This window comes from Kogia breviceps, chromosome 15 (genome assembly GCF_026419965.1).
Source record: "Kogia breviceps isolate mKogBre1 chromosome 15, mKogBre1 haplotype 1, whole genome shotgun sequence".
NCBI classification, from domain to species: domain Eukaryota; kingdom Metazoa; phylum Chordata; class Mammalia; order Artiodactyla; family Physeteridae; genus Kogia; species Kogia breviceps.
This window is the reverse complement of record NC_081324.1, coordinates 3434918-3456941: the sequence shown is the minus strand read 5'-3', so window position 1 is coordinate 3456941 and position 22024 is coordinate 3434918. Positions and strand designations below refer to the sequence as shown.

The following is a 22024-nucleotide window of genomic DNA, read 5'->3' as shown; positions in this document are numbered from 1 at the left end:
TGATGAATCTAGTATTTTTTTTCCTTACACAAAACCCACAAATTCCCACCTAAAAGGAAATCAAGTACTTATATTTACGGAAATATGCTTTGCCAGGGTGCTTAAGACTAGATCATTTTTTCTTCTGTGCTTTAGGAATCATTTTTGGTTTTAAAAAGTGTTCCTTTGAAGGAACCGAGTCTCCCAGCTTGAGATTAAATGAGATCCGGAGGAAACTCTGTCTGAAAGCGAGGGATACTGGCATTTTATCAGTGCCCAGAGCTCTGTGCTGCCCGTATTTTATGATGTCCTGAACCCACCCACGTGGCAGCGTCCTCTCTGGTGTGTGATCGGTGCTCTGCCGTCACAGAGGGGGTTACAGGGAGGGGGACAGAGCACGAGGCCGTGAAGCACATGCAGTGCGTGGGACATGGGACAGACCAAAACGTGCAGTCCGAGGTAGGGCCTTGCACACGGGGCTGCTGCGGGTAGCTCACTCACCTGCTCTTGAATTCTCTTTCCAAGCAAGGAATACTGTGGCTCAAGCCGTCGCTCTCTGAAGGAGCCCTCCAGACGTAGGAAAGCAATCGATTGACTTCTAGATCACAGACAATAGTGGGACTCCACGCAGCAATAAGAATCCAGAGGCCCTTTTCGTTTTGCTCCTGTGAAATAAACACAGGGCCCAGTACAATAGGAAGGCAGCTGAACGTGGGAATGAGCTGCTCACCGACCTCGCCCGGAGTTCAGTGAACAGAAATCTAACGTGTATGTAGATTTCCACGTGGTCATTAGTAAGAGTTGTTATTGGAAGTAACAGTTATCAGGAAGCACACCAGAAGGACAGGAAACACAAGTCACAGGCTCGTATTCCGTGGAAGCCTAAGCGCGTCCTTTGAAAACCAAAAGGTGGGGCTGAAATGGACAATCTTACACTTTCTTTGGTTCCCACCTGCAGGCTGCAGCGCCGGTGCCCGAGTCAGGAAGAGCAGGCGGGGCCCCCGCGGATCACCTGCAGGACTTGTGTGCTGAGTCCAGGAGGGGACTTGCTGCGAGTCTGTTCCGTACAATGTGGAGCCACGTCCCTGGCACTATTGACATAAGAGTATTATCCAAAGTTACTAAAATTCAATGAAGCTTCTAAATTGAATCTGCACTTTTTATGCACCAAAATTAAATTGTGGAGGTGCGGGGGGGGGGGGGAGGTGACATGTGGTTGCGATGTGTGCTTACAAATGACTTACAATTAACATTTTTTAGCCCAAAGCAATTAGAGCATTTGAAAAAATTTCTGATGCAACCCCAAAGTTTTTGTTCCTGTTGTGGATTTAGTGGCTCTGAAAAATTCCGTTTTTTTCTTGACTTCAATGGAAGGTAACGGCATGGCTCTACTTTTTCTTAATCTGAATATACACCGTGATTATAGAAATATTCACATATTTCCCCCGGGGAGGAACCCTCATTTTACACTGCAGCTATGCCCATAATCCTGCATGGGCTGGTGAGGAGCTGCCTTCTCCCGATTTGAATAAATGATGCCAACAGAAAACCCAAGTTGCTGCTGCATTTCGGACCCATGGGTTGGTCAAGGAACTAGGAGACCCCACTGCACATGCAAACCGCTGGGGTCAAGCTGCCACACTGACCCGGACTTGATGGCAGGGTGGCCTTGGAAGGCTGCGCGGAGTGAGATGCAGGGGTGGGGTCTGGGGAGGTGGAGGGCTGCTCACGGCTTCCAGAGCACAATGACAGAGCATCTCCAGCGGGTCCTGCAGCACATGGCAAGCAGTAGGCTTCGTGTGTCTGAATGAGGGGGAAACACTAGGAGTGGGGAGGAGGGGGCACAGTTCTTCCAGCGCTGATGGATGCTAGCCTCCAGCTGAAAGGCGATCTGGTCCTGCAGCAGCTTTGGTCCCTCTAACAGAGATGCAGCTCGGGGAGGGGGAAGCAGTGGTTCCAGTGGGCACTCACTTCTTAAAAGCAGGGGAGGTCTTTTGTACGCGTATTCAGTTGTGACACAGGCTTGAGCAGAAGAGAGATGGGGAACGTTTTGCACGTGTGGAAATGCATACAGCTGGGCATCCTAGGACAGCAACCACGCAGCATCCTACGTGACGTTCTACCTCATCTTACAGACACAGGGCAGGCGGGATGCCACCTTATGACTGGACTTCTAAATGAATCTTGGGGACAAGTTTAGAGGCCCTCCTCCCCTCCCCCAGCCAGCCTCCTTAAGAAGTCATGGGTCTGAAGGGTTTTATTAGTACCATAAATCGCTTCTCCTGTCAGTCAAACGCTCAGAAATGCACGACATGATACTGGCCGTCTCGGTGTTGGCATATAAATCACTGAAGATTAAATTATTAGATAATTTGGAAACTTAACAGTTTGCATTTTGTACTTCCAATTGTTTTGCTGACTTGCACTTTTCTTGGCTGTCCGGGATTTTATTACCGTCTTGAAGACATCTATCACCTCCTTCCTCTTCATTTTCCAGGGGGCAAATTTTCCCAGAAGGAGAGTTGCAGTACTGATGTCTGCAGCCGCTGCTCCAAAAAGATTGCTGTATTTTCATTGACATGCAGTGCATTACCATAATTGGCTTTTCTACATGATAGGAGAGAGGAAATAATAATGTCATTTTATTTACAGCCAGAGTGTCGCTTTATGAGACTTCTCCAAGTTTCTGCCATGCTGTGTAGGTCAAATGACATCTTTTGATCAGTCCTGTCCAAAGACATCAAAGCTGAGTGGCATGTAATGGAGACCTAGTGACAAACCAAATCTAGAAAAGAAATAAGATTGCCAGTTTCCCATTAAACAGCCTGCTAAACAGCACAGCTTCCCTGTGTCGGCTACGAAACCACTCTGAGCACCTAAATCAGGAGAATGAAAGGAGGCTGAATTGGACATTAGTCCTGCAAATGACTGCGGTGATTGCCACGATGCCCCTTACCCCCCCCCCCCAAATCAGCAAGCAAACCAAGCGAGTTACGGCGAAGCTGCTCAGCGCCCATTCATTCCTCTCCTGCCACTCGCCGGGTTTCTGATCTGGTTTATTTAGGTTTGACATCCGCCAAATGGTGTAGCGGGATATCTCTGACAGATATTCTTACTGATTTAATGGGAGTCACAACGCAGGAAAGATGGATCTCGTGAGACAGGATGCTGGAGTGCTGCCTTTTCCCTCTTCCTCCCCGTTTTCTTCCTTTTATGATCCCCGTTGTAGGTGGTTCCTATTCGCCGTCAGCCGTGAGGGCCTTCAGAACTTCGGAGGAAGTAGGTTTGATCGCCTCACGTATAGTGGAAGTGTGGCTTCTTTAAAAGGGATTGTTGCACGGGCGTTGTATACCAGAGATTGGTAAGCAAAGTTATTTCTGCTTCCCAGGTGATGGGGCCACGTGGACATGGGTACAGTGCGTGGGGACAAAGCAGCGTCCTCGGTGCGTTTATCTGCGTCGGTTGGCTTCGGATTACGTTTAGCGTCTCCTCACCCTTTGACTCCTTCTTCTAGCCTGTAGTCACGGAGCAGCTATTTTGCTCCAGGCACCGAGAGAGAGAGCCGTCGGGAGCCACGGTCCCCCAGGATGTCGTGGCTGCCGCCGGCGCCCTGGCCCGGCCGCAGGACGGGGGCCAGGCCCGTGACCACCTGTGCGGGCGGGGAGGGTCCCGGAGCGCTGGCGGGGGCCGTGCGGGGGCCCGGCAGCAGAGGGAAGCCGTGGGGAGGTAAAGAGGGGACTCGCTGGAGGGGCCTGGGCGGGCGTAGTGGGAAACAGATTCCCTTGTTTTGTCCCCCTTTTTTTTGTTTGTTTTTGTTTTTTGTGGTATGCGGGCCTCTCACTGCTGTGGCCTCTCCCGTCGCGGGGCACAGGCTCAGAGGCCATGGCTCACGGGCCCAGCCGCTCCGCAGCACGTGGGATCCTCCCGGACCGGGGCACGAACCCGCGTCCCCTGCATCGGCAGGCAGACCCTCAACCACTGCGCCACCAGGGAAGCCCTGTCCCCCTTTTTTAAACTGCGGTAAGAGGTGCGTAAGGGGTATCATTTTAAGCCCACGGTTCAGTGGCATTAAATACATTCCCACTGTCGTGCAGCCATCACCTCCGCCACCTCCAGAACTTCTCATCTTCTCAAACCGAACCTCGGTCCCCATGAAGCATCATTTCCCGACATCCCCCTCCCTGCGGCTCCGGGTGACATCGTTCGACTTTCCGTCTCCGTGACAAGCCGGCCCACGTGGTTGGAAGGGGACTCCGGGGGACCCTTGCAGGCACCCCGTGAACGGCAGGCCGTGAGGAGATGCTCTCCCGTAGCCGATCACGGCTGGTCCCGTGCCCTCGGCGTTCGGGCAGAGCAGCCCCAGAGCAACGTTGCTGCCCTTTGGGTAGATAAAGACCTGCTTTTACACGCAGCACACTCTGAAGACGGAATTCGTTGAAAACTCAACGCCACTTTGAGTCGCGGATAGAAATGACCCATGCGCGGCCCTCTGAGAGCATGTGTCAGAGCCCGGCCCTGACACAGACCCCCGGGGCAAGCAGTACCTGCCGCCACCCGTGCTGCGGGGGCAGCCCCCCTCGCCTCTGCGCCTCAGTGTCCTCGTGTGGACCCGGAGAGCAGACACAGGCTTTCCCCTCATTGAGCTGGTGAGGGGCTGTAACACAATCAATTAAATGTGGGGCTCTTAAGACAGTGTCTGGTCTGGAGAGAGTGTTCAATGAATGTTACCTGTTATTGTTCAATGACATTTTAATCCAAAGCATAATGCTGGTCGAGTAGAGATTCTGTGGGTATGAAATGTTTACCCAAGAACAAGTAAATTATGTCTTTAAAAATTATAGTATGGTGTCCGTCCTCTCATAACTTTCTAGTGTGCTGAAAAAACGACATTCTCTCCACCTGGGCAGATCATTATCCCAGACTGTATTCCATTCCGACTTGAGATTGGACTTCAGTGTTGTCATGGAGAAGGTGCTTCCGATCGCAGTGGGCCCCTCACCTTTCTACAGAGACTGTATTTACACGAATGCCCTTCTTTGCTTTTCAAGCTATGGTTGCAGGGGGTTGAGATCTGTTAGCATCGGACGTCCTTTGTTCTAGGCTTCGCTTGGCTTTGCCGATTTCCTCTTTCCAGTCCACTCCCACACGGTCGTTTGGATGGGCTTTCCTATGTGCTCTCTCCCTCCGAATAGTTTCTTTCCCCCCTTCTTTTTCTCAATAATTTAAACACGCCCAGCATCTCTTTCCAAGCAGTTTCATGAACAGAACCAAAGCAGACAGACTGGAAGAAACACGGAAACCCAGTGAGAAGGTAGAATTGAGGCCGAGTTTCCCTCAGTTGGGTTCACGGAGAAAGGCTCTCCTGGGAGAACAGCTGGAATAGAATTTGTTTTGTTTCTGATGCTCCGTGAATGAACCTTTTCTTTTCAAACCTTTTCCTAGAAACTGTCGAACCTTGTACGTCCTCCAGGACTGCCACCCGCAGCCAGAGCTTCTAGAGGTGTGGTCTCGAGGTTGACTCGGGGCACCTCGTACGTGGACTTCCGGAAGAAATCAAAAGAGGAGATGTCTTTAGACTAACCAACCAGGACTTGTTTCCATGAGATTTCTAAACAGGAAAGGAATGGCTAGTGTACGGGCCTCGAGTCTCCCCTGATGACTTGGAGCATGGCTCTAGCCCCTGCCTTGGACCTCAGGGGACAATAAAGGGAGGAAAGCTCGAGGCTGGATCCCAGACTGGGACTCCAGCCCCTCCTCCATCTTTGTAGCCAGGAGACTGTACCCCCAGCCTCGCTGAAGGGTGCAGAGGAGGAGTGAAATCCATCCACCTGCTGCATTCACATCTCCAGGTGCCCCAGGCATCCCAGGCGCGCGCACTTTGCCTGAGCCCCATCTCCAGGTGGTCACTAATGCAGCAGGATGGAGCTGCACCAAAGTGTCACCTGTCTAGGTGAGTCGTGCCGGTGTCTATCTGAAGTGACAGCCATCTTTGAGTACCGGCGTCGTTCACCGACTCCGCTCTCATCGTTCGCATCAGGAAGGTAACATTCTCGACAAGGTTGTTTCCTGTTCCCCGGCTTGTTTCCTGCCCCTCCCCCCGCCCCTCCCGCCCCGCCCCTCCCCGCCCTCTTAGCGCAGCTCATCAAAACATCATCGCTGACAAAGCTTTCCTTCTCCAAATTAAATGAGTCCAGCTAGCCCGGCAATTTTTACACAGAAAGCACGTGAAATGCCCGTGTGCCAAGTTAATGAATCTGGTCAACAGGGAGAACATTATCGAGCCTGGATAGTATGATCTAGCAACGTTCCTTCTCACGCTTCCTGTAAAGAATGTATGGAAGTCGGTTATGTGCGCCACGCTAGCGGCTGTCCCACCCCATCGTGGTAATTTGTATAAGTAATGGAAACAGGTTAACTACTTCCATTCTGGTGTTGCCAGCCGGGATGGAAATGAACGTTTCAATGAAATCACCTCGACAGAGCCAAGCGGGAGGGGGCCGGGACTGACTCATCTCCGCTCCCTTTGGTGGTGGGAGCCCTATTGAGAATGCTGGAATGTGGTTTATCAGATAGAAGAGGAAAAGCAGGTGAATCTCGGAGATTAGGATCACGGAAGAACCACCAGCACGAGGTGCCGTGGCCTCCCCAGCAGACGTCTGCTAATGACACGCTCTTTTCATGCCGAGGGAGGGAGGCAGGGGTGTGGATGGCTGGCGGGGGAGAGGTGAGGAGGGGCAGCCTCTTTTCTCCTCTCTGGTGGGCTGCCAGCAAGCGTCGTCTTCAGCCAGCAAAACCCCTGGGTGCTCTTAGGACACCTCTTAGACCCTTGTCTCGAAAACTTAGAGGGAGGGAAGAGAACTTGCCTTTTCTTCATTTCCCTGTAATGATAAATGATCCACTTTTAGAATGGCTCTCTCTCTGCCTAAAACGTCATTTCACTCCCTTCCTTGTCCATGTGAGGAAGAGCCATTTTATTTGAACTGCTAGTGCTGTTTTAACCTTCCTCAAAAACTGGAACTCGATTCCTCTTCCTGAGGTATCCTGTACCTGTCACCCTGCTTCTAGAAAAATGTTTTTCTAGCAAAACGACTACTCTGTATGCCAAGCGTGCTGTAACATCCTTGTAGATTCAAGTGTGTTAATGTGGGTTACTCAACATATTTTCACACTAACATGCTATATTCCTACGTTGCATTTTCCAGTATCACTACCTTTCTTCTGTCTAGGTGCTATTACTTAAAATCCAAGTCAGTTAAAGATGGAAGCATTTAGTCATCTGGCCTTTTGTATTAAATGCCAATATCTGAATGATTCCAAATATCCACATTTGGGGACATGGCAGAAGCTGAGCATCTTTTATTGAAAGAACACGTTTTTCAGTTTTCATCGGGATGTGTTGTCATCAGGTGGGAACAGGTACGGATGCGTGCTGGTTACCTACCTTGTGTGAGCGGCTGGCTGTTTTGAGTAAGCAGCTTGCTATCCGCTGGATGGCAAAGGATAGATCTCAAGCTGGCTTTTAGAAAGCAAATCATGATCGGGGGAAGCCTTTCTTCTATTGTTGCTCCGCTCTTTCAGTGAGGCACCCACACTTTGGTTCATCTCTCTGAGGAACCCTGGCTCTAATTGCTCAGAGCCAGGGTTCCTCAGACTCCGGGGAATTTGGAACTTTATTACATTTAGCCATTAAAAACCAAAGACAGCTGTCACTTCTCCCCATTCTCCAAATGACTGTTGAATATCAGAGCAAATCTTGTTTTCTTTAAAGAAGCAAAGATATTTTAAAAAATTGGGGGCTGGGAGTTGAGAAGAAGAATCGATCTAATTCGCTGAAGATGCATGTGCCTCATTGTGTAATTACAATCTGAGAGGAACATGTTTTTCCAGACACTATGTGTGTATTTACATTGTAAACCACCGGGGCACACGTTGTTGGTGTCAGATTCACCTCTAGCAGGGACCCTATACGTTACCTTCTGTCCACTTGCATCAGAATGCACGGGGTTTTATGTGGCACAGGATGACAGCACATCTTTGGGGACACATTGGCATCCAGAAGGCACATGTTACGGCAAAACGATATTAACAAGATTTAATCTGTTTAAAAAAAGTGACATCTAACTATAAGATCCAGTTGTCTTGTTCTCATCTCGGAGCTGATGGGGGTCTATGCGTCTTGCGGTTTTTGTGTGCTCACACCTGCACACACTTACACACCCACACCCACGTGGAGGCTGGCGGCTTCTCGCCTGGCCTGTGCTCGTCCTGACGCCGAGGCCGGCACAGCTGCTCTGCGTGTCGTACCACTGACGGCAGGACATACCACGTGTGCTCACCGTGTCACACTCCACGCCGCGTGCTTGGCTCAGGCAGGGCGGGGGGAGGAGTGACGGCAAAGCTGTTTTGACACAAAAAGAAGTAGCAGAAATGATGATTTGGAGTCTTTGTTTTATTTGATGGGGAGGAATGTCATTTCTTTGTGGAAGTAATTGTAAAAGGAGAATTCCGTACTGCGGTTACCATTTCCAGGCTCACTCATCCATCAGAGTTCCGCAGGGTGCGGGTAGGTGAGGGCAGAGGGGAGCTGAGGGTTTTAGCAGAGAAAATGCAACGGCGTCGAGCTGGCTCTGTTTTCTGTGATTCAGTAGCTGCTCTCATCCAGATCTTTTAGGCGAAACGGTTGTATTCATTCACCTCGTGACGTATGTTGTTCTCAGTTTCATCACTAACGATAAAAATTTCTACAAATATTTTAAAGTACTTTGGTATATTTGTACCCATGTGAATTTTTAGAACACTGTAGCTTATATTGAAAACGAAAGACCGTGACAAGTAAATCACTCTGTCCAAGCTTGGAAGTTTTTACAAGTCTCTCTGTCTCTCCATCTCTCTGCCTCTGCCTAGGCAAAGTTTCCAAAAAAGCAATTAGGAGACTTCACTGGTAATAGCAAGAATAAACCCAATTACTATAATAAGAGATCGATACTTTCTGATAAGATAGCATGGATGTAACTGATTCAGACGCCATTATTGTTATTAAGGGGATTTCAAGAAAGTCAGCTGCGTGTGACCTTGTATTAAGCTTCCAGCCAAGTACAGCAGTAATTCCGAAGGGGATGCTGGCTCTCGGTGGATCACATTGGTACATAATTTATATAGACTGTAATATATTTAGAGACAAAAGTTCTCCTAACTTTGCGTTAATAGTCGCTGTGTTGTCGACAACTGCAGCGGTATGCCCTGCACTGTTCCCATCCACACCCCAGTCTCCAAAGACTTGATGTTTCCTTCGCTCTTCTTTTTTTGTTGTTTATTTTTTTGGTTTTTTTTTTTTTTGTGGTACGCGGGCCTCTCACCGCTGCGGCCTCTCCCGTTGCGGGGCACAGGCTCCGGACGCGCAGGCTCAGCGGCCACGGCTCACGGGCCCAGCCGCTCCGCGGCACGTGGGATCCTCCCGGACCGGGGCACGAACCCGCGTCCCCCGCATCGGCAGGCGGACTCTCAACCACTGCGCCACCAGGGAAGCCCCTCCTCTCTTCTTTTACTCTGCGCGTTACGATTTGAACTTGGAGACACGTGTCAGAGATGTAAGCCACACGTGGTGTTCGGTGTGTGCTGAGCTACATTTCTTTATTCTTGTTTCAGCCATCTCAAGAGAGATTTCAAGCCCAAATTTCCCCTCCAGATTTCTAAATGTCATCCATCACTCTGACAAAAGTCTTTTCTCGTTTCAGGTGGTAGAAAATACCAGGTTGGAACCTGGTTTGGGACCTAATTGGCTAATATTGGGTTTGTAGACCCAGACTCAGCAGACTGCCCTAGCGTGGGGTATATCCCTCCCCAAACGAAGAGGCAGTAACCGAAAACATGGATTTCCCCATGCTTGGCATTGGCTGTGCATGTCTTGGGGATGGCTGGCTTTTTAATTTGTGAATCGAGAGAACACTTGCATCGTATATTAACACGCAGTTCGTTGGTAGTGAAATAGCTGCGTGTTTTCTTAGGTTCATACAAGAGCTATTTTAGCTTTTGCTCTTCTTCTTTTCAACTTCTCTTTTAATTTTTCAAGAATCTCATCTATTTTATCTCCCCTTTTTCCTCCTGACATTGCTGAAAATCACAGAAAGTTTTCTGTCTTTTTAATTGAGGTCTAAGCCCTTAATTTGTGCTTTCCCACTTAATGTGAAATTACATTCTTGTAACTGCAACAAACTCCAGGCATAAGATTAATACCTGATGTGCTCACTGAGAGGAGCGGGAGGGGCCTCCGCCGATAACTTGAAGTTGAATTCTGGGGCAGGGAGAAAGGGAAGACGTTATATTTATTTTAAGGAAGTTACCTGTGAATGTCTAATTAAAATTAGAATTGGGTAAAAACCATAGGTCATTTTATTTACAGACTCCACAGTTCTAAAAAATGGCCTCTGTTGGGTTTTAGGTAAAGAAACCATCGTTATCAGTCAGATGGCTTAGCAAACTGATACATGAGCGCCTGGTGCCAGACAACTAAAATTTGCCAAAGGGGTAGAAAAATTTTTGCTCCTTCTGCATCAGGGCAGAAGGGGCCTTTCAGATTTGCACGGCAGGTTGTCAACCTCTCTGCAAAAAATTAAGAACTTAGTTTCATCAATTAATGTACACTTGTATGTTGCTGTCCTTTCAGAGTGGCACGGAATGGGCTCTGACCTGGGTCTGCTTTCTCTGCATTTTTTATTTCCTAATATCTTCTTTCACCAAAACCCACCTGCTCTCTTTGTAACAGAGGTGAAGTTACTTTACAAGTGATCGATGATCAATTTGGAAGAGAGTGTGTTTTGCAAGATTTTACAATGAATTGGAGCTGTTCATTTATCACCGAGGTGTGTGCAGGCCCCTTTTGTGAATTGTAGGTATATTTTGATGTAATGGCCATCTGTTCGTGGGTATCACGTTTGCCAGTCGAAAACCTAGTTTGATATAGTTAAACGTGTAATTTGGTATGATTGTATAGTTTCACCAGGTGGCAGATACAATAGGCAAGTTTGGTATTTACGGTAAGCCGGTGCCCAGGCAGGGACCAACGACCTGTGTTTTAGCCTTGTCACTTTTGAATCTCCCCAGTTGCGTGTGCTAATGAGGAAAAGAGAGCTTGCATAAACAAAGTTCCCCAACCTGATTTTTGTCATTTATTTCCCCGGCCGGCCCCCCGGGGCCTGGGGAAGAGCCCAACCAGGGACTGCTCTGTATGAGTTACCACCTCCCGCTCCTTCCTCTGTGTGGCGGTGATCAGGGAAACTGTAGGAAGGCCGAGGAGGGGCCTGGGTGATGCAGAAGCTCAAGGGCTAACATCCCGAATGATCCATCGGCCCAGATCTCACGTCTGGTTGCTACACAGTGACAAGGGCCAGTGAGGGGACCACTCTCCCTGAGACGAGGGCTCATTATCTTGTCCCCGTTGTCCCCATTTATGCGATGTGAGCAGGAGTTTGTGAGGCCTGAGGCTGAGCGGGGCGCCCTCTGACAGCCGTGGGAGGACCGCCCACCGTGGGCATTTCCTGGTTCATCTGGAGGGTCTGTCTGCAGGGCGAGAGGAGGGGGAGGGGCCGGCAAGCGCAGACGGGGGCTTGGTGATGAGGATGGTGGTCTGCCATTTCCACGGATGCTTCCTATAGCCCCACTGCTGGGGAGACGGAGGCCCGGAGGACGGGGTGAGTGACGGTATGGGGGTCATCGTGTCTTCATCGGTCTGTCCCTTCTGTAAGTCCGTCCTCAGGTCCCGCTAACGATGGGGGTCTGCCCTTCAACAGGGAGCCACAGCAATGGCCCCGTAGCGTGGACTCAGCGGGGACGAGCAGGTGAGCGCCATCCCTACCCCCTGCACACCCGGGCTTGCGACAGATGTGGCTGAGGGGGGACGTGTCTCGGGTGTGTCCCCTTCCTGATACCAAAGTGGCAGAAGCAGATGACCCCATCCGCGCCTTGTACTGAAGCCAGGAGTCCGGTGGTCTTGTTTCCAGGCACCATGGGGTCCGCTCTGTGAATTTCCACCTGCACAGCCCTTGTCCCCCCGCCCCAGGCCCAGACTCTTAAAGTGAAACCCGGTAGGTTCTGGATCCTTCTGAGGGCTCTGGCTCCAGGATGTGAGCCCAGTTTTGGAAGGGGGAGAAGCTGGGCGGGTAGGGAGGGGGGCTCAGGCGCGGCTGTAGAGGGATCCCTCGTACCCGGTAGCATCTGTGGCTCCTCATGTGCGTCCTCACGGGGCCACGCACGCTGCCGAGTAGGGTGATACGGGCCAGCACTCGGTCCGGGGGCCGCTGGGAAGGGTGGCGTGAGAAGAGGGGGGAGGGCAGTGCTCGTGGGCCGGCTGCCTGGGGAGGTGGGTGCACTTCCTTCCAACGCTGATTCTACCAGGCCCGGTGCCCCCGAGGAGGGGCAGGAGAGCTACCCCCGGGGTCAGACGGGCGTCCAGTGGTGGGGACACAAGACAGATGGCCCCCAGCTGCCCCCTAGGTCTGTGTTTCCTCGTGCCCCTTGTAAATTAGAATTGAAAAGTTCACTCATTAAAAAAATAGACACAGTGAGCTAAAAGTACATGGTAGAATAGTAAAGCAGCCAAAGAATATCAGCGTATCAGGATGAATAAAGTGGAAGAGTGTGTGATAAAAGTAGAAACCCTGAAAATCTAGAAACGGACAGGGACCGTGTTGGTGGGAGGCTAAAGTGTTGCAGCACGGTGACCACTGAGCTGGTGGCCTGTGGGTCTCAGGAGAGGCCTCGCCGCCTGCCCCCCCCACCCCGGTCTGTGGGACCCGGCAGCCCCCTCCCTAGGGAAGGGGCTGAAGGAGGTGGGGGTGCAGGAGCAGGGCCAGGAGGAAGACGGAGGCAGCCTGTGTGCGGGCAGCCTCTCGGCGCCCCCGAAGTTCTGCTCCAGGAACCCTAATGTCATCTGCACCCCTTCATTGTTCTTTCCGCCTCTTACTTTTTAACATTAAAAAATATAAAAGTACCAATGAACAAAGCCGTTCCCACATTCCCTCCCCCAGGCTGGGCCCTGCCCTTCCAGGCTCCTTAATTCCCAGCGTCAGGCTAGTGGCTGTTTCCAGCTATTTCGTTCCAGAAATGGTGTGAAATGGCTAATTCGTGCTCGTTGAATTGACAGCACTGAAGAAGATTTTGAAAACAGAGATGTTTATCGAGAGCCATGTCAGTCAACAAACCCATATATTCATTATCTAGAAAAAAAACCCTCTTAACATTTTTTAAAAGGATTTTTCCGTTGTACTGGGAATAGGTTTGTCTTCTGCTTTTTCCATTGACTGCCTCTCCCCTTGTCATTAAAACATAGTTTTAATGTTTGACTAATATAGCATCTTAGGAATACACGAAAAATCACCTAACTACTGATTATTGTTGAAGATTTAGGTAGTGGCAAATTTTATATGGAATAATGCCATAAAGGACATCTTTGTGCATGAAGCTTATTCTGTATTTTATGTCACCTTCTGAGGCTATACTTCCAAAAGTAAAATTATTGGGCCAAAGGGTGTCAAAAGATTTCTCTCCTTTTACTCTTTTTTCATTGAGATTCTCTCAATTGTAACAGCATGATGAGCACATAAGAGGCGTCCTAAACACTGATACAGCATTACTTTGGGTCAGGGACTTCCCTGGTGGTCCAGTGGTTAAGACTCCACACTTCCACTGCAGGGGGTATGGGTTCAATCCCTGGTCAGGGAACTAAGACCCCACATGCTGTGCAGCACAGCCAAAAAAAAAAAAAGAATTACCTTGGGTCCTTAATTCATTCACAAGCATTTACTCAAAGTGTTTGTTGGCATTGAGGTGCTAATGAGACAAAGGAAAGTAACTGGGTCCTGATGGTGGCCGAAGTGGATGGACCTCCGGCTGGGAGTCAGGTGACCCGCGTTTGAATCCTTGTTTGTCTCCTCTGGGACCTTGGGGAAGTCGGTCAACTTCTCCAAGACCAGTTTTCTCATCTGCAAAATGGGCATTTTCAGGGATGCTGACTTCAAGGGTTGTGAGGGTTAAGATAGGGTGAAGAAGGAAAATGCCCAGCCGGGGGAGGTAGGCAGGGGTGGCGCTCAGCAATTTTAGCTGACTGAGCAAGTTCACGGTTTGACTATGGGGACAGACAGGTCAACATCTCTTAATGCTTCTGGGAATGAACTCCGGGGGGGAGGGGACTAAAAGGCATCCTGAGGGAGGTGACATCTGAGCCTCCCCTTGAGGACGAGCGTCATCACCAGGTGGAGAAGTGGGCGGGGAGCCCCCCTGGGACCAGGGTGCGCGGGGACTGGACGTGTGGCGGAGGGAGGGGCCCACGTGGGGATTTGCGACCCCTGTGCAGCTCGTGGACTGTGACAACGATTTTAGCTTAGGGGTTGTGGAGGAAGAAAGGGCGTGGCAGGACAGGAGGGCGAGAGGCCCAGCTGGGCGGCTGTTGGGCATCTGACGAGAGGCTGGAGGGCCCGACTTAGGGCAGGGGCCCCGCTGGCTATGGAGCTGGACCACGGGAGGCACTGAGGACAGCCGCCGCTCTTCTGGCCTGGACACTTGTTCGGGGTGATTCGGTACAGCTGAGTCGGGAGACCCCCCCCAGCTCAGGAGGAGGGAGCGGGCTGTTACTGGGACGGGGGCTGCAGGGGGCAGGGTCAGTCGTGTGTGTGCACGAAGTTGACTGGGGGTGCCTGCGGAGCGCCCGCGTCGCGATGGACTCCGGTCACAGCAGCTGGGGCCCCTTCTATGTGCCGGACGCGAGGCGCACTCAGACTACAGTCCAGAGGACGTCCCAAAGGCCAGCTTCCCCCGACGGGGCGGGAGAGCCGAGGGCCTGCACCCAGTGGCTTCACGGGTGGACGTGGATCCAGTGCTCGCGGGCGTGCCCCGGAGGAGTCACGGAAGAAGTCAAGTCTGGCTGGAAAGAGGCTGCGGAGGGACCGGGCAAGAGTGGCAGGCAGGGCCGGTGGAGGAAGCTGGCGGCGCCCTGGCCCCGGAGAGCGCGGCGTCCCACCCGGAGTGCTCTGGGCAGGGGGGCTGGGGGCCGAGTCCCCGCGGGGATGCTCGACCCGGGGCAGGCGACGCCGGTGGGTCCCAGGATGCCCCCGGGCCCACCCTGGGGCTCCCCTCCTTTCTGAACTTGTGTCCCCGCCCTGGCCCTCCCCTGGCCGCCTGCTCACCCAGCTTCGTGTCTCCCCTGGGAGACGAGCTCCAGGAAGGCAGGCACGTTAGGGGACCCCTTCCCCCTCCTGGAAGACGGGGAACGGGTGTCCGAGGGAGGGAACCGCAGAAACCAGTGACCCTTAGGAGGCCGGGGTTTGCTCTGTGTGGTTCCAGGAGTAACTGTCGCCCTGGGGCTGGGGGTGGCCTACAGGAGGCATTTGAGCTCAGCCTGGGGGCTCCCGGGTGCAGGCCGGTCTGTCAGCAGGACGGGCCCGGGATGCAGCAGGGCCTGATGACGATTCCGCTGTGCTGGGACATGCACGTGGGCGGAAGCCAAGCAAGTCACGTCCGTGCGGTTCCAGGCCCTGAGATGCCGCCCGCGGAGTGGGGACCGGTGGGCGGCAAGCGCACCCCGGAGGTACGGCGACGCGTCCCCCGCGACGGCGCGCGAGTCCCCCGCGACGGCGGCGGCTCATGGGCTGTAATCCCCTGACCCGTTAGTGGACTCTGATGCGGTTCTGCCTCCCGCTGGGGAGCACCGTGGACGCGCGCGCCTGGGTCGCTCGATGCTGCCGCCCAGGCGTGGGGACGGCCGCGAGGGGAAGCCGGGGTGGGCAGGGAAGCTGCAGGGCCCCGTGCAGCGGCCGTCCCTCGCCGTGCGTTCACTCGTGCTCGTGGGCGATCGTGCCTGGAGCTCTCGGGGCGCGGGCGCAGACCCTCCCGTGTGTCTCCCTCCTGCCCGCGTCCGCCCTCCGGGCAGCCACCTCCTTCTCTGTCTCTCCATCACTGTCCCTGAAAACCCGGTGCTCTCTGCCACGCTCCCTTGGGGTCTGGTGCTGATAACGTGATAATGAGTGATTCTGCTTAATGAGACACCCTCTCAGGTCATATCAGTGCATTCTAATAGGGCCTTTCTGGAAATATCTTAACCCCAAACTTCCCAGGTAGTTGACGGAACCCTAATTGTTCACTCAAAACACAAAAAAGGAAAAAGAAGTAAAAGTATGCTTTGGTCAGATCAGTTGAAGAGTTGCAGGTGATTATGTCCCCTAGGGGATTGACAACATCTGTCACATAGTGAAGGATCTAAAATGTGCTGCAGTAAAAGGTCAGATTCCATCTAGTGATTTACATGCCCTCCATCCCTCCCATTCTTGGGACAGCTGTCAGTATCCTGAGTTTCTCTGGGAAATGCCGCCTTCACCCCGAGAAGTCACCCTCTGTGCAGCTGTGGCCTGTAGCAGGCCACTGTAGCATATACTGTAGGCCTTGTTAAGAATACAGACTTTTTTATTGTGCCAAAATATTCGTAACACAAAAGTTACCATTTTAATCTTTTTTTTTTTTTTTTTTTTTTTGCGGTTGTGGCAAGCAGGGGCCACTCTTCATTGCGGTACGCGGGCCTCTCAGTGTTGTGGCCTCTCCCGTTGCGGAGCACAGGCTCCGGACGCACAGGCTCAGCGGCCACGGCTCACGGGCCCAGCCGCTCTGCGGCATGTGGGATCTTCCCGGACCGGGGCACGAACCCGTGTGCCCTGCATCGGCAGGCAGACTCTCAACCACTGCGCCACCAGGGAAGCCCCATTTTAATCATTTTTAAGTGCACGCTTCAGTGGTGTCAAGTACATTCACCCTGTTATGCAACAGTACCCACCATACATCTCCAGAACTTTTCGTCTTCCCACAGTGAAACTCTGAACCCATTAAACACCAGCTTTCCGTTCCTCCCTCTCCCCCAGCCCCTGGAAACCACTGTCCCACTTGCTGTCTCTCTAAGCCTCACTACTCTAGGTGTCTCGTATAAGGGGACTCCTACGGTATTTGTCTTTCTCTGTCTGGCTTATGTCACTGAGCGTAGCGTTCTCAAGGTTCATCCATGCCACAGCATGTGTCAGAATTTCCTTCCTTTTAAAGGCTGAATAATAGTCCATTGTTTGTGTAAACCACATTTTGTTCACCCATTCATCCATCAACAGACATTTAGGTTGTTTCCACCTTCTGGCTCTAGTGAATAATGCTGCTTTGTGCAAACGTGGCTCTTTGACCCCTGTCGGGTGTCACCTGTGGGAGATTTCTGCTCCATCCAGGCAGGGGGGCGCTGGTGGTGCTATGTTACTTTCTCCTTTTTTAGTGGAGACCAGAGTATTTTTATCGCTTGCCATGGAGGAGCGTTTTTATTTACAGAAGCCATAGAATACTGTCTGTGTATTATCTCGCCCTAGAAGTTGACAACCAGGTTCCCCCACCCGCCCCCGCCATGGGGAGGCACAAGGGATCCCCGCTGCTTACCAAAAGAGGAGCCTGCAGGAGGAGGGGCAGGGGTCCCTTCCCTCCCCATCCGGCTGTGACGGCCACAATGACATCTTTAAGAAGAGGGCAGACACTGCCCTTCCGTCGAAACGTGTTCACTTAGGAGGGGCGACTGTCTTGGGGGAAACCTACTTCCTGCCGTCGAGCTGCAGAAGGGATAGATGTATAAAGTGGAGGTAGCCTTGTAGCCTGGGAGCTCGGCTGAGAAACATCTTTTTAAAGTTCACCTAACTGCTGGGGAGGCCGCGTCCTTGGAGATGATTTGCGTCTCCTCACGGCGTTTCATTTTTCTCTCCTAGCTTACGTTCCTGAGGAAGAACTGAAGGCAGCAGAAATAGATGGGGAAGACGTGGAGGAGGATGGGCTGCCTTTGGACGTTCAGGAAAGCGACTTCGCGTGCAGTGAGGAAGCGGAGCTCAAGGAGGCCCAGAGCTACCAGAGCTCCCCCATCAGCACGGCGGCTAATCAGGACGCTGGCTACGGGTCGCCGTTCAGCGAAAACAGCGACCAGCCAGCCCCTTTCAAGAGCTCTTCCTCCCAGGAAGAGAAAGAGGAGCCCCGGGGTCGGGAGGGCGTCTCCTACCCCCAGGACAGCTTGGCCCAGATCAAGGCCGTGTATGCAAACCTGTTCTCGGAATCCTGCTGGTCCAGCTTGGCCCTGGATTTGAAGAAGTCCGGTTCGACCACCAGCAACAGCGATGCCGGCCAGAAGGAGGGCTCCACCCCCGCCCCCATGCCCCCCACCAGTACCGCGGGGGCCACCGGGACCACGGCGAGCACCCCCAGCTCGGGCTCCGGCTCCGGCTCCGGCACCGGCACCGGCGCCAGCGCCAGCGGCGGCTCCGGGTACGACTGGCACCAGGCCGCCCTGGCCAAGACGCTGCAGCAGACGTCCTCGTACGGGCTGCTGCCCGAGCCCAGCCTCTTCAGCACCGTGCAGCTCTACCGGCAGAACAACAAGCTGTACGGCTCCGTGTTCACGGGCGCCAGCAAGTTCCGCTGCAAAGACTGCAGCGCCGCGTACGACACGCTGGTGGAGCTGACGGTGCACATGAACGAGACGGGGCACTACCGCGACGATAACAGGGACAAGGACTCCGAGAAGACCAAGCGGTGGTCCAAGCCCCGGAAGCGCTCCCTGATGGAGATGGAGGGGAAGGAGGACGCCCAGAAGGTGCTCAAGTGCATGTACTGCGGCCACTCCTTCGAGTCGCTGCAGGACCTGAGCGTGCACATGATCAAGACAAAGCATTACCAGAAAGTGCCTCTCAAGGAGCCGGTGCCGGCCATCACCAAGCTGGTCCCTTCCACCAAAAAGCGGGCGCTGCAGGACTTGGCGTCCCCCTGCTCCCCCGAACCGGCGGGCGTCGCGGCCGAAGTGGCGCTGAGCGAGTCGGCCAAGGACCAGAAGTCGGCCAACCCGTACGTGACGCCCAACAACCGCTACGGCTACCAGAACGGGGCCAGCTACACCTGGCAGTTCGAGGCCCGCAAGGCCCAGATCCTCAAGTGCATGGAATGCGGCAGCTCCCACGACACCCTGCAGCAGCTCACCGCCCACATGATGGTCACCGGCCACTTCTTGAAAGTGACCACCTCTGCCTCCAAGAAAGGGAAGCAGCTGGTGCTGGACCCCGTGGTGGAGGAGAAGATCCAGTCCATTCCTCTGCCCCCCACCACGCACACGCGGCTGCCCGCCGCCCACGTCAAAAAGCAGCCCGACTCTCCCTCGGGGTGCGCGACCTCGGAGGAGAAGAAGGAACCCGAGAAGGAGAAGGCGCCGCTGGCGGTGGCCGGGGACGCGGACGCGAAGGTCAAGGAGGAGGGTGAGGACGCCTCTGACAAGTTCGAGCCCACCACCCTCTACCAGTACCTCCGCGAGGAGGACCTGGATGACAGTCCCAGGGGCGGGGTGGACATCCTGAAGTCCCTGGAGAACACGGTCTCCACGGCCATCAGCAAAGCCCAGAACGGCGCGCCCTCGTGGGGCGGCTACCCCAGCATCCACGCCGCCTACCAGCTGCCGGGCACCGTGAAGCCGCCGCCGAGCGTGCAGAGCGTGCAGATGCAGCCGTCCTACGCCAGCAGCGTGAAGTCGCTGTCCTCGGAGCACAGCGCGCTCCTGCACTCCCCGGGGAGCCTCACGCCGCCGCCCCACAAGAGCAACGTGTCGGCCATGGAGGAGCTGGTGGAGAAGGTCACGGGCAAGGTCAGCGTGAAGAAGGAGGAGAGGCCGGCGGAGAAGGAGAAGGGCTCGCCGGCCAAGGCCGCGTCCCCCGGGGCCAAGGAGAATAAAGACTTCCCCAGGGCCGAGGACCTCGGCGGCGGCGGCAGGTCCCAGCAGAAGAAGGGCCCCGAAGCCGATGCGGGGAAGACCAAGAAGGAGGGTGCGGTGGAAGCCCACACCCCGAACGGCACCGAACCCCTCAAGGCCAAAGTCACCAACGGCTGCAACAACCTGGGCATCATCACGGACCACTCGCCCGAGCCCTCCTTCATCAACCCGCTGAGCGCCCTGCAGTCCATCATGAACACCCACCTGGGCAAAGTGTCCAGGCCCGTGAGCCCCTCGCTGGACCCGCTGGCCATGCTCTACAAGATCAGCACCAGCATGCTGGACAAGCCGGCCTTCCCCGCCCCGCCCGCCAAGCCGCCCGGCACCCTGGACCGCTACTACTACGAGAACAGTGACCAGCCCATCGACCTGACCAAGTCCAAGAGCAAGCCCCTGGCCCCCGGCGCCGCCCACGGCGTGTCCTCGCCGCTCCGGGAGAGCGCGCTCATGGACATCTCGGACATGGTGAAGAACCTCACGGGCCGGCTGACCCCCAAGTCCTCCACGCCCTCCACCGTGTCGGAGAAGTCGGACGCCGACGGCAGCAGCTTCGAGGAGGCAGTGGATGAGCTGTCGCCCGTTCACAAGAGGAAGGGGCGGCAGTCCAACTGGAATCCGCAGCACCTGCTTATCCTCCAGGCCCAGTTCGCCTCGAGCCTGCGGGAGACCCCGGAGGGTAAGTACATCATGTCGGACCTGGGCCCTCAGGAGCGGGTGCACATCTCCAAGTTCACCGGGCTCTCCATGACCACCATCAGCCACTGGCTGGCCAACGTCAAGTACCAGTTGCGGAGGACAGGGGGGACCAAGTTCCTGAAGAACCTGGACACAGGGCATCCTGTTTTCTTTTGCAACGATTGTGCCTCTCAGTTCAGAACTGCTTCCACGTACATCAATCATCTAGAGACACACTTAGGCTTCAGCTTGAAGGATCTCTCCAAGCTGCCACTAAATCAGATTCAAGAACAGCAGAATGTTTCCAAAGTCCTGGCGAACAAAGCATTGGGCCCGGTGGGAGCCGCCGAGGACGACCTGGGCTCCACATTCCAGTGCAAGCTCTGCAACCGGACTTTCGCGAGCAAGCACGCAGTCAAACTGCACCTTAGTAAGACCCACGGCAAGTCCCCCGAGGACCACCTGATCTACGTGACGGAGCTGGAGAAACAGTAGCCCTGGGTCCGCACGGGCCCGTGGCACTTTGCACTAACCGTCTTCATACTGCACTAGGCCTGGCCTGAGCCTCCAAAATCAGCCTGCCCTTTGTTGCTGACTGCCTGTCTGGACCTTGGTTTTTCTTACACATATTTTGTAGTTATATTTATATGCTCTTCGTCCGATTGTGCATGTTCCTTTTCTTTTTCCGTGAGTCAAAGTCTGACCTTTATTTTCAACATCTGTTCTCGATGTTCAGCTCTCTTTTGTAGGAAATAGTGGGGCACACTACTCGGAGACATTTATTTAGCAGGAAAGAAAGACACAAATAACAATGAGAAAAGACGTCCTAAAAATTACAAAGTTGCCATGACAATAAAGGTCATAGAACCTCCTAGTGTCAAATTTAACCCTTTGAGGACTGTAATCGCATTTCTGTGCCTTTCACTCAAAAAAAAAAAGAAAAGGCTTAAAGGCATTTCATTCAGATCAAAAGCTGTGTCAGACACAAAACTTATTTAATAATTAAAAAACGAGCTTTTATATGCAGAACTGGTTTGTGAAGGAAGCATGCATGCAGCTGTTGGAAAATAGAAAGTTGTCTAGGACTTGGGGTTAGGAAGCCACAACTTCACATGTTTAAAACAAAAACAAAAAAAAACAAAACTAACAGCAGTGACAACAAACACCCCAGTTGCCACTATGCCCAAACCCTCTGGATGCTAAAAAAGTGCCACTTTTGGCAAAAAAAAAAAAAAAAAAAAGTATGCAAGCTATTATTTAAAAATGTGTAAAAATGCTATTTCTTTTTTCTGTAAAATACTGCAGTTTATAGTTATTTACAAATGTAAGCTTTGGTACAAGCTGACCTTTCTATAAGCGTGCTGCATTGGTAAATGAAAAAAAAAATGGGGCAAATGTTGGAGTCCTTTCCTTGTAAATTGCCAGCATCAGCTTAAAAACTCCTATATGTTACATATCGTACCATTTTAATCTATTCAACTTTCTTTGTACCTTCTGGCTGTATGCTTTCTCTTTTAACTTTTTATATTGTCATTTTATATTAAATTTCTGTGTATATAATGTACA

The 22024-nt window shown here is 53.0% G+C and overlaps 1 protein-coding gene across 1 annotated transcript in view; it reads left to right on the top strand.

Moving 5' to 3' along the window:
* TSHZ1 (teashirt zinc finger homeobox 1) overlaps window positions 1-21402 on the top strand; it is a 75404-nt gene extending 54002 nt beyond the window's left edge. Inside the window, exon 2 of the mRNA XM_059040056.2 lies at window positions 17748-21402. Coding sequence (XP_058896039.1) covers window positions 17748-20953 — 3206 coding nt within the window. The 3' untranslated portion in view covers window positions 20954-21402. The remainder of the gene's footprint in view (window positions 1-17747) is intronic.
* Window positions 21403-22024: the final 622 nt, after the last annotated feature.